General features: G+C 38.6%; 1 protein-coding gene across 1 annotated transcript in view; it reads right to left on the bottom strand.

The window, feature by feature from the left end:
- Positions 1-946: 946 nt before the first annotated feature.
- The window catches only part of Stk3 (serine/threonine kinase 3), a 321,762-nt gene continuing 310,044 nt past the window's right edge, over positions 947-12,664 (bottom strand). Inside the window, exon 11 of the mRNA XM_008831545.2 lies at positions 947-2,081. Coding sequence (XP_008829767.1) covers positions 1,923-2,081 — 159 coding nt within the window. The 3' untranslated portion in view covers positions 947-1,922. The remainder of the gene's footprint in view (positions 2,082-12,664) is intronic.

Raw genomic sequence — 12,664 nt, forward strand, 5'->3', positions numbered from 1 at the left:
TATTCGGTTGGTGAAAAGAAAAACAATCAAGAAATCAGGGTAGTGTTTGAATTCAACAGTTCACCTGACTGTTCCAAATGGACTCCAATGATGATGGGGCAGTAAATTAGACACATCTTGTTAATATACAATACAGAATTCTGGTATGTGCAAAATAAATTTGTTAGTTGTTAGCTATATGTCCTCTTTTAAAATAATCTTTATATACTTTTCAATATTAATTACTATTTTCACAATCTTCTAATTTATATACAACTACAATCCTGTAATTTATATATAACTACACTATATACCAACACTCTGGAACTCAACAGAGCAGAGACAAATGTCATTTGGGGGCATTACCTTGGGCACAATGCCACTTTAAAGAGAATGGAAGCTTTCTGCAGGTAACATGCCTTCTGTGGTGGACCTCAGTGCACTCCAGTCTCACGGGAAGCTGCACTCTGGAATACCTAGTTATGTCCACTTGCCATGTTGCTGCTGGCTGGAGTGAGTGGGAGGCTCAACAAAGCTCCTTCCCCTGGCTGTGGGGAGCACAAATGTTTCACCTGTGCATTCCTGGGTGGGATGACAGGAGCAGAACACCCTGCCAATGAGAAGTGGGTCTGGGGCATAAGAGGACTAACCTGTGCTATGTAAAACCACTGAAGTTTCAGGGCTGCTACTGCTACACCAGCAGCCTGTCCTTCCTTGCTTGGAAAAGACAGAGTCCAGATCATAGGTTTTTGAAAAAGATACAGAGATGAAATGTGCTGGGTGACACAGTAAAATTTATTTGTCTTTACGACTTACACATAGTAATTAACACAAAAAAGAACAAACACTGTCAAGATGGCCATATGTAGCTTAGGAAATAGCTGGTCCCAGATTCAATTACACAAATATTCATTCAGCTTAGAAATGAGTTTCTTTTTAATGTTTTTAATCCTTTTTTTTCCCGTCCCCAAGGCTTGCACAGTTTAGTACAAATGTTTCTGTTGTTTCGTTATTCTCAGATGCATGATGTTTATCAATTCCCAGGACATAAATGAAATCAACAAAAAGTCCCGTGACACAGGACACATTTTCACAGCATAAATTCAATGTGATTACTGCAGACCTATACAGAAAACAATGTTAGCAAATTATATTTGTCTTCAGGTTTCATCTTTAAAAAAATATTTACTACATTTTTTGTGTGTGTGCAAGAATTCACTCACTGATTTCTTTGGTTTTAAACCTTATAGCTCTATTTGACCTAAATATATATAGTTCTGTTTGTACCAAATATCAAAATAAAGACATTAACATTTCAAAAGGTAAAATGGAATTACTGCTTCAGTGTAAAAACGCCTGCCCACTGGGCACGCTTGCTATTATTGCTTTGTTTCTACTGGAAACTGCCATGGAAATGAAGGAATGTGCCCCACAGGCCCTGCTTAATGCACAATTTGGTTGTGCATTATTGTTACTATGTCCCTACCTTCACCCAAACTATCCCAATCTTGTCTTTAAAAAACAAAAAAGTGAAATAGCATAAATAAATAAGTCTACCTAGGGGATACAATAAATAGGCTTCTCCATAGGAATAAAGAATGTCATAACATAAAGCCCCTCAGTGCCAGTACAATTAAACAACAGCTTTGGATTCTCAAAATCTCCAGACACAGCCTGAATTTTAGATCAGTTTTACTGCTGGTATAATAGCACACAGAAAAAGAAAACACATTTCTATGGTTCTCATCATTTAAAAATGAAAGAGTGGACACAACTGTAAATTCTGCCTTTTAAGAATTTATCTAGGTGTGTCTCATCATTAGTTTTTGACCTTTGCAAAGTTGTAGAGCATAATCTTAGGGATTAAAAAAAATACTATTCCTTCAATTTTTAGTGGTTTCTTGGTCTCCAGAGTAACTATTAAAACAGAGAAGAAATTGGACTCAAAAGTTTTGCTGCCGTCTTTTCTTAGCATCCATTGCATCCAGAATGGGCTGTCTTTTCGCAGCGTATCTTTGACGAAGCTCTTCTATTTCCCGTTCCATCATGGGGTCCAGTGCTTTCAATCGCATCTGTAGTTCTTCTAAACTGAGATTTTTTAACTAGATAGAGAAAAAAACCCATAAAGATATTAATACAGTAAAATTATCTGCAGTATGCTAAAGGCTAGTGGTTTTAGAATAAGTATCTGGAGAAATTCTTTGTCATCTTTGAAGCATGGCTTACTAATGAAAACAGGAATTCCTTCACTGAAGAACCCATAAGCTATACCTTGTAAGACCCTCAAGAAATCTGTAACAGAGCAACCAGCACCTTTGCTGTTAGGGAAGAGTGAATGATGTTTAGAGACTGACAAAGACAAATTTACCCAGGTCCAAAGTGGATGGGCAGGCTTTGCTCCTCAGATAGCTTTCCAATCTCTTGTGTTTTGCCAGATTTGGAGGGCTATAACCACCACCAACACTAACAGAGATCATTGAAGAATTGGGCAAGGCTGAGCATTGGCTTCAATGAACAGTTTCATTCTTTGTTTTAGCAAATGCCCAAAATCTCAGTACTTAATTGAAAATTACATTATCTAGAATACTTCTACCCCGAGTGTTTTTATGATTCAAATAAACCAAATCTGATACAAGTTGAGCTGTGTAAGTTCTGCTTTGAGTGTGGCTAGTTGAAAACAAAATAAATTACCATGAAAAATTTAGAAGATACATTACAGTTGGATTACACAGGCTTTAGGGGACGCAACAGTACATTCCTTACTGCTTGTTGGTGTAACAGGAAAGAGGCATCCTGGCACCTGTGTGGGAATACAATCTGCTCTGTATGTACCAGCAGCTACAGCTTGGCTGTTATTACTTGTGCATCAAAACAGGAAGCTAAGGATTATCTCCTGAGTAGCATGTGTAGGGATGTCATCTGGGGCTATAGAATGCTCTGTACTATACACCTCATACAGTAAACTTTTATCTTTTAGGGTTTTAATACCCTAAAACTAGGCCAGTGAGAGGGCTCAGCAGGTAAAGGTGCCTGTTGCCAAGCTTGATGATAGGAGCTCAACTCCTAGAACCCACATGGTTCCACATGATAGAACCAACTCCTGCAAGTCCCTCATGTAAGCTGTAGCATGTATGCATGCCCCAATAAATAAAATTAAAAACCCCTAAAACTATGTTTTTCTTTAAAAAATCATTTATAGCAATAATGGAGGGCAGGTAATTTTTTAAAAAGAAAAAAAATATAATGAACAGCAATGAATTACAGAATGCTATCATCACATATTCCACACCCAGACCCATCTGGGTAAGTAAAGCGGAAAGCATGTTTCAGGCCCTTCAGAAGCCTAGAGAGGAGTCAGAAGGGTGAGCCCTGAAGGACTAAAGGACCCTGGCCACCCCAGCCCAACCGCATGTTGGAGATTACAGTTAGATGCCCAAGTCCCCTGACAAGCTTCTCATGTAAAATGTGTTAAAATTTTCATGTATGTGTTTCCAGGGGGGATGAGATCTATTGTTTTTCTAAACAGAACTACCCCCCAAAGACAGGTGCCTCACCATAAACTCAAGGGCACTCAGGTAACAAAACCTCCTACTAGGAGTAGAGGCTAGACTGGTCTTTGAAAAGGAGGGCCCCTCAGCAGTGCTCATTCAGGTGAGGGAGTATCTGAAAAGGACAGTCTCAGAGGACGGTTCTGTGGTGGGATGCAGGAAGGACAGGTGTGGGGATCCCTGAGAACCAGACAAGTTAAGTTTGAACTTCAGGGCCCCATCATCAACTTGGGGGCAAAAATATGAGGTAAGGAAGACTTGATTTGAAAATGATCATCAACTATCATTACTTTTTAAACCTGAAGCTCATTTTCTTTAAGAGGATAACTGGTTATTTTATGAGTCAAAGCTAGAAAACACTGTCATTACTTACAATCACCCAAAATAGTAACCCAAAGTAGCATTTCTAAGCTGATCCTCCACTTTACTCACCATACCTGGCCCCAAGTGACTCCTGCTTCCCCAAATCAAATTCCCTCTTAGCCAGAAAAGATTCCTAGGATTACTGAGAAGAATGAGTCACAGCCTCGAAAGGAGATTCAAAAGACAAGTTCCAAAAATATTTTGAGGCACAGCAGCATTACCGGAAAGGGTGTTCGGGCTCCTGTGAAGAGGACTTGGAAGGTGAGCCCAACTCACTTCAGGATAGAAGCAGCTCTGCCATGTGTGAAATTCACCCTGTTACTCTTCAGCTGCACATCACAAGGAACCTTCCTGCTGTTTTATTTTTAGGCAGAGTCTTGCTATACAACCCTAGGCTGGCCTTGAACGCTGTCTATACCCCAGTCTGGCCTCAAACTCAAGATTCTCCTGCTTCAGCCTCTGAATGCCCAGTCACCTAGCTTTTTATACTAGGCTGTAATGTACATTTGCATATAGTTCATAGTATTATATATTTTCCTCATTAATTTTAAATCCAAGTACTAGTCACACATCTGTTTGAGACTCAGTTCTATTTAAATCATTGTGGAGATAACTAAGCACAAGGACACTCAGAACTTCCTGAACTCTATAAACAGGTGATGTGAAGTTTAAGGGCCAGCATGGACATGGAATCACACTTCCCTGAGGAAGATGTGCCCAGCAGCATCTCTAAAGAATCCACATCGCCTTCCATGTTCTTCAAGACATCTTTTCTAGTTCAGCCCATACTAATCTTCCCAACCTCTACATTTCTACATCATACAACTTAAACATTAGAATTTGGCATTTGATTCTAGAATGTGTTTTTCTAACCAAGCTATGTCTGAGTTTCATATTCCTACTCCAGGTAAGTAATCCAATAATATTTAGACTTTAGAGACTATACCCATTTCTGGAAACTACCTAACTCACTGCTAAATATCATGACATGAAATGGGCAGGCTTAAGAACAAATGACTCAATGAAATAACACACAAAACCAACAACTATCATTACTTTAAAATTGCTCATATTAAGATACTTCTGTGAGCTGGGCAAGGTGGCACATAACTTTAGACCCAGCACTCAGGAGGCAGAGGCAGGGAATTTCTGTGAGATCGAGGCCAGTTTGGTCTTCAAAGTGAGTTCCAGGTAAGCTGGTGCTACAGGGAGACCTTGTCTCAAAAACAAAAACAAAATGACCACCCCCAAACCCCAAGCAACGATGACAAATGATACTCCCTTGAATATTCTGCACTTCCTTTACTGGGGCAAACTGCCGGTAGTTAATAAATGTTGCACTACAATGATGGGCTTGAATCAGGGAAGGAAGAAAAATTCTGTCCTCTGAGATATTTTATCTTTTCAATATATAAAATTTGTGAAAAACAAGCCTATTATGCTGGATAACCATTATCTGGCATTATTAAAGAACTAGATGTTCTATTGTAAGATAAATTAATAAAGTACTTAAATTTTAGTTCTTTCTTTCCTTTCATTTTTAATCTTTATTTTCTTTTAAATCTGATTTTGGATTTGGGCTGTATAAGGTTGGAATTTAGTTAATGTCTTTGGATAGGCTATCAGGGAATCTTAGAGGACTCTTTTATTAAAGTATTTATTGAGGGGGCTGGAGAGGCAACTCATCGGTTAAAAGCACTGACTGCTCTTGCAAAAGACCTGGGTTTGAATCCTAGCACCCACATGGTGGCTAACAACCATCTATAACTCCAGTTCCAGAGGAGTCAGTGCCCTTTTTTGGGCATGGCGCTCTTACATACGTGCAGACAATACACTAAAACACATAAAAAATAAATAAAATATTTAATAAGTACTTATTGAGATTTTCTATGGACCAAGTACTATGGACAAGGAATAAAATGCTTCTCACAAAGTTGCAATCTAGCTGGCAAGGCAGGGCCACACTCAGATAACTCACTGGAGTATGAGCAAGCCAAGAAAACTGGAAACAGGATACTGGGGAATGTAAGCAGGATGATCAGAGGTATACACCACACACAAACGTGTGTCATCTTTGGAAATGTCTAGCATGCTGCTGAGACTCAAGGACCTATGGGGAAGAACAGAAGGTAAGATAGGAGGGATAGAAGAGGGCTAAGCCATATGGTGAAGGGTCTTAAGTGTGTTGTTACAAACTTTCTATGTTAGCTGTGAAATGATCATATATGAAATTTAGAAAACTATCTTAAACAGAAAATGGATTGTCATAAGAAGGGAAAAACAGGTAGAAAGATCCATGACCAGGTTACTTCAACAGTCTATTGAGAAGGTGAGAGTGGAACAGCCCAGTGGGAGAGAAGACTTAAAGGAAGAGAGGGATTTGCACAGTTTGGCAGTAGACTAGGGAGGGCTTTCTTTGCTGACTGGCTGAGAGTCAGAAAAAGGAAGGGTTAAGGAGGACTCTGGCTTGAAGCTCAGGTAACCGGGTAGAGCTTGATATTATCAATAAGGCAGGTAGTAAATAGAATTTATTTTAGTCCTAGTGAATTTGAGGTATGAGGAAAGCATCGAGGTGGAAACATCAGGTATGGATTGCTTATCTGGGGTTTGGGAGGTGAGGAGGGGGATCTAAGCTAAATACATGGACTTAGGGAAATCAGCAGCATTTCAGCTACAGCTGAAGGCCATGATGAGGTGGAGGTGACAATTATATAGGAAAGAAGGATTCCTAACCCTCCATTGTACAACATATGGTGTACAAACAGAAAAGAATCCCCAAATCTTTGCATTTGTAGTCAGAGGCTGTGTTAGTCAGTTTTCTGTCACTGTGACAAAATACCGGAGAAAAACAACTTAAGGGAGGTCATTTTGGTTTATGTTTTCAGAGGCTGTAGTTCATGGTCACTTGGCTCTGTGTTTCTGGATCTGTGGTGAGGCAGAATATCACAGTGGAGAGGTATGGTGGAAGAAAGCTGCTCACCTCAATGAGGAGAGAAAGCAAAGAAATTCAGGAAAGGACTGGGGCCAAGATATACCCTTCAAAGGCATGTCCCACTTTAAAACTATTCAAGGAAATCTGCTAAGTTTTAATGAAAGAAGCTCAAAAGTGTTACTTTAAATGTTTGAGCTCTAATGGGTCAACCTTTGTTTCAAAACTGGTACAGTCTGATGTAGAGTTGAGCTTCTAGCTCGAATAAATATCTTGTTTGGTGATGAAAGTCCTGGATTACCACAGTCAACCCAGAAGGTAAGTTTGATGTCAATATCCAAAAGTATTAAAGTTCTCAGCATCTTTAAAAAAAGAGAAAAAGAAACCCTCAAGTATGATACATAAAGTAGTACTTCATTGCTACCATAAAATGGTAACACAAATAACTTGTGACATGAAAATTAGGATGGAGAATAAGATTAAATCAACCCACAGATAATTTTTACAGTTCAAACTTTTAACAGTTATAATTACTCCTGAATCTGAGAAATACTGAGACTGCTGATTGTTGATAAGGAAGCAGTGTCAGTAAAATTCAAACTTCAAGTTTACACATTCAGTTCTGTATAAAAATCTAAATTATCACACTCAAGGGAAAAGACTGAATTACTTTCTAAAATAATTTTAAGATCTCTGAGAGAAAACTCTTAGTTTTTATATTTAATTTTGTCAAAAATTGTCTTAATTATAGGACAGCTTTCTGAAAAGCTTTAATCAAAAACAAGTAACAGAGATGTGAATAGAAAGTTTTTTTTTTAACATTTTCTTATTTGTGTATGTGTGTACATTGTGTGTGTGTGTGTGTGTGTGTGTGTGTGTGTGTGTGTGTGTGTGTGTGTAGGTCAGAGGACAACTTGCAGAAGTTGGTTCTTTCATTCTACTAAGTGGGTCCCAGGGACTGAACTCAGGCTTGGCAGCAAAGGCCTTTACCCACTGAGCCATCTTGTTGGCCCCATTACAAAGTTTTTTTTAAAAAAATTTTAAATTATTTATTTAATAACCACATAATTGGAAGAAGCATTTCATTACAACAGCATTGACATATTCAATTAATTTCCAGAGCTAAGATGCATCTCTTTAAATGTATAAAATTGATAACATTTCAAGACTTAATGGATTTATGAGTTATTGGAATAATCACTATGTCAAAATAATGAAGCAAACAGCCTCAAATTTAGTCAAACAGCCAATCAAGAAAATCCCATACAAGGTTTACTGTGTTTACTAGGAAAACAAACTCTTCCTAGCAACTGTTTAAACAAATCTCACAGACGCTACAGACCTTATTAGAAGCCTGTGATTAAAAAAATATGGATTGTTAATACTGTATTCTGACTCATCTATTTTCCCATCTGCTAGCAATTCTACCAATATGAACTATCAACAGAATGCCTAACAACAATACTTTTCTATGGCAATTTTGATGTTGAATTGCCTATAGCACTTTGTAAGATTTACTCACACATGCCTCAGACCGTGAGTTGTTTATGGCCTGGAGCAATATACTCCTTTCCCCCTTAATATTCCATTTTAGCTAAATTTTTTTACTGTGCTGCACAGAGCCTGGTTTGGTTTCAGAAAACAGAGGCTGCCACACTCATTTTCCTAAAGGAAAGCAGAAACAGACCAAAGTACCAGCCAACCCAGCCAAGTGTACTGATCAGTTTAGGCATATAGATAGGTCAGGAGCCTTCTGCCAATGAGACTGAGCAACAAAGTAACAAGCAGTGCTTAAAGTTAGGAAAGTTAAAATAAGATTAAAGGAAGACTTTTTTCCTGACTTAATTTCTATCTTTGAGAAGAATAAAGGAACTTTCACATTAATCCAAAATACTACGACACATGTTTAAAGAAAACCTTACATGTATGTTTAAAATAAGCATCTGCAAAAATATGACAGTGGTATTCTCAGGCATTTGACACACTGCAGAAGAAAACCTGAGTTCCTCACTATAAATCTCATGTAAGACAAGCTCTTACAAACTGCATTATCATCAAATCTGTTAGGAGGCCCCTCTTCCTCAAACAGGCATTATTTATTCTAGTCTGAGTAGTCACAGCTTTGCAGACTAGATGACTAAATGTATTCTTGGGTTAAAATTAAAAACTGTCATGGAGTGTCCTGTTCTGTCTGACAGACAATCCAGAAAAAATTTAAGAGATTTAGACCTTTACTCCCAAAGAAAGAGAAAATGCTTCTTGTGAGTATAAATGGAAGAGAAGGGGAAATGTCAATTAAAAAATACTTTATTATTTTTATTTTACGTGCATGAATGTATTGCCTGCATGTGTGTAGTGTGATGCCTACAGAGGTCAGAAGACGGTATTGGATTCCTCTGAAACTGGAGTTACAGATGGCTGTGACCCACCATGTGGGTGCTGAGAATTGAACCCAGGTCCTCTGTAAGAGCAGCCAGTACTTTTAACTGCTGAGCTATCTCTTCAGCCCAGGGAAGTGTCAATTTTTAGTATTTACAATGCATATGCTAGATACTATCCTAGGTCCTGTGCACTAAATACCTCAATCTTGATCAATGCCTTAGGGGGTAGATATTATCAATCCCATTCTACAGGTCAGGACACTCAGAGTGACCAGGTGACCTACCCTGGATCACACATGTAAGTGGCACAAAAGACAACATCAAACCCACCCAATTTATCTGGTTGTACTCAACAGCTGCTTCTTGGGTCTTCTAAGGACTACAAAAGCATTCTTATATTTTATATTTTAAAGGTTCTTAAAAAACAAAACAAAACCCAGAATGTTTATGTATTAAAAGTGGAAAATAGTACTTTAAAAAACCCTCACCTTTCTTCCCAGATTGTAGTTAGAGAAGTATTTTTCTTGTAAGATATTCATGTATTTTAGTCACAATTGGTTTTATACATATATTTATTTTAGAGAAATAAATATATTTCTACATAGTCCTTTGGACCGATTCCATATTCCATCAGTAGAAATATGATCTGACAAAAGTCACAGTAGGACATGTGTCCTTCACACATAAGCAAGACTTTATTGTTCAGACTGTCCATTGATGGCATGGTGTGTGTGGAGCTTGGATCTAGCAGATGGATTACAAACTGGTGAACAGTGCTACAGTTATATTGTTTTGGAGAAGTCTTGGCCACATATTTAAGAAAAGGATGATGAAATTTTAGCTGTCCTCTTCCATGGCAGCGGAACACCACTGCCTTTTATGCTCTTTGTCTTCTGGAAAGTAGTTTTGGTTGCTAAAAATAATCAGGAAAAATGATTCAAGTACAGCTGTTTATAATAAATAATTAAAAAAATCAGTAATTTAGTAATTATTATCTTTCTGGATATATGAAAGGCAGATAAAAAATTTATTAGCTTTCATTGATGTTGTATTTCAGCAATTTTGCTGAACACTTTAAAAAAAATTTATTTATTATTTTTATTTTATGTGTATGTGTGTATTGCCTGCATGTAGGTAAGTGCACCTGTGTCATGCAATGACTGTGGAGAACAGAAGAGACTGTCAGATCCCCTGGAACTGGAGTTATGGACAGCTCTTAGCTGCCATGTGGGTGCTGAGATTTAAACCTGGGTCTTCTGCAAGAATAATCAGTGTTCTTAACCGCTGAGCCATCTCTCTAGCCCTTGATGAACACTTTAGTCTAAAACACCAATAAAGCCTAAGTAAGGAAATAACAAATTAAGTGGCTGTCTATATATTTCAATGAAAAAATTTAGCCATATGAAAGAAAGATATGTTATAAAGTATTAAAAAAATGTACATCTACATAGGAATTTAAAGCTAGCGTCCACTTATGAGAGAGAACATTCGACATTTTTCTTTCTGGGTCTGGCCTTCTAAAGATGGAGTCCATACCTGACACTGGCTAAGAACCTGTGACTAAACAGATCATAGATGAAAGGGGGGAATGGGGAGAACCTACTACTATCATTCTGCTAAACAGACATAATGGTATACTGACTCATACTGACTCATTATTTGTATTAGTCACTTTTCCATTGCTGTGATAGAAACACTGACCAAAGTAACTTATGAAAAGAAGAATTTATTCGAGCTTATGGTTCCAGGGGAATTACAGTTCATCTTGGTGAGGAGGCATAGCGGCAGAGGTGGCTGAAGGCGGAGTGGAAGCTAAGCTCTATATCTTCCAGCAGGCACAGGAAACAAGAGTGCGACTGGAGATCCTGCAAGGCTTAAGAACTCTCTAAGCCCCAGTGACGAGCTTCCTCCAGGATAGCTACACCTTCTAAGACCTCCCAAAACAGCGCTATCAACTGGGGACAAAATGTCCAAATACCTGGAGTCTATGGGGGACATTTTCATTCAAACCACCACATTGTTATACACATAGATTAGCACATTTCTCAACTCCCACCAGAGAGAGCTTTTGTAGCAGATGGTGATTAACGCAGAGACCCACAACTAGTCAATGTGCAGAGAATAAGAGACTGCAGAGTGCTCAGCCCTAAATGAGACACCTGTATCATACCCTTTTCTCCCAAGACTCAGGGAACATTTTGGAAGGAGGAGGCAAGGACAGAGGTGGTAGATAAATACAAGGCAACTGTGCTGCCTTGGACACCACAGGGTAGCTACCACATGAACCCCCAGAGCTCATGACAGCATGCATAAGACCTGTGCAAACCAGATAGGGGTTTGGATGGGGGAGGTGGGCAGTCACCTCTAGCTGAAGATCTATTGACAACTGATAGATGTTGGGAAAGGGGGAGTCAGGTTTCTTTAGAGGTGTGATGCCTGGTAGGTTGACCAGATTCCAAGAGATAGACCCACACCCAAGAGCACTTGGGAAACAGATTAGATTCCATAGGCCTTAAAAAGAAAAAGGACAAATAATAGAGAGCATGAAGTTGGGAGGGGGATAGTAAGGTGGGGGAGGAGAGGGAGGAGGGGGTCTGACTAGGATCGAAATATATTGTATGAAATTCTTAAATCAATGAAAATGAAAAATACACAAGCAAAAAGCAATGTGTAGGCCAGTGAGATGGCTTAATGTGTAAAGGCACCTGCTGTCAAGGCTGATGACCTGAGTTGACTCTCAGGACCCATATGATAGAAGGAGAGAACCAATTTCTGAGAGTTGTCCTCTGACCTCCACATATACACTGTGCCACATGTGTGACCTCCCTCCCCGCCCCCTGCTTAATGAATAAATAGAATGTAACCTAAAGAAATTTAAAAATGAAAACAAAACAGTTCAATAATGTGCTTAGGACTGGGGAAGTAGCTTGGTAGGTAAAGTACCTGCCTTGCAAGTAAGTATAAGGACACGAGCTCAATCCCCAAAACCCCTGTAAAAAGCCAGTTAGTGGCTTGTACTTGTAATCCCAGCACTGGAGAGGTGCAGACTGGCAAGATCCAGGCCAGTGAGAGACCCTGTCTCAAGAAAACACAGGTTGACAGATCCTGAAGAATTATATATGTTCATACACAACTGTACGTAACAAACACACATGCACATACACAAATCCAATGTGCTTAAAATATTTCTGTAACTCTAACTAGGTAGTAAAATCTCTGTGGAACCATTACATAAACTTAAAATAATTTTTCTCTAATTATATCTTTTCAACTGTATAATGCCAAATTTCCCTGACATCCCTTAAAGAATGTTAAGTACATCTCACTGGCTTCTGGTCACTTTCAGTTATTAAAAGTCCAGAGAAATTATAAACTTCAATATCATATTAAATGCTAATTTTGTTCCTTTCCATTAGAATGGACCCTATCTAGAATCTTTTCCCTATTTCTTTTTAAGGTCTTGA

Source organism: Nannospalax galili, unplaced genomic scaffold (assembly GCF_000622305.1).
Source record: "Nannospalax galili isolate Female #2095 unplaced genomic scaffold, S.galili_v1.0 scaffold334, whole genome shotgun sequence".
Classification (NCBI taxonomy): Eukaryota; Metazoa; Chordata; class Mammalia; order Rodentia; family Spalacidae; genus Nannospalax; species Nannospalax galili.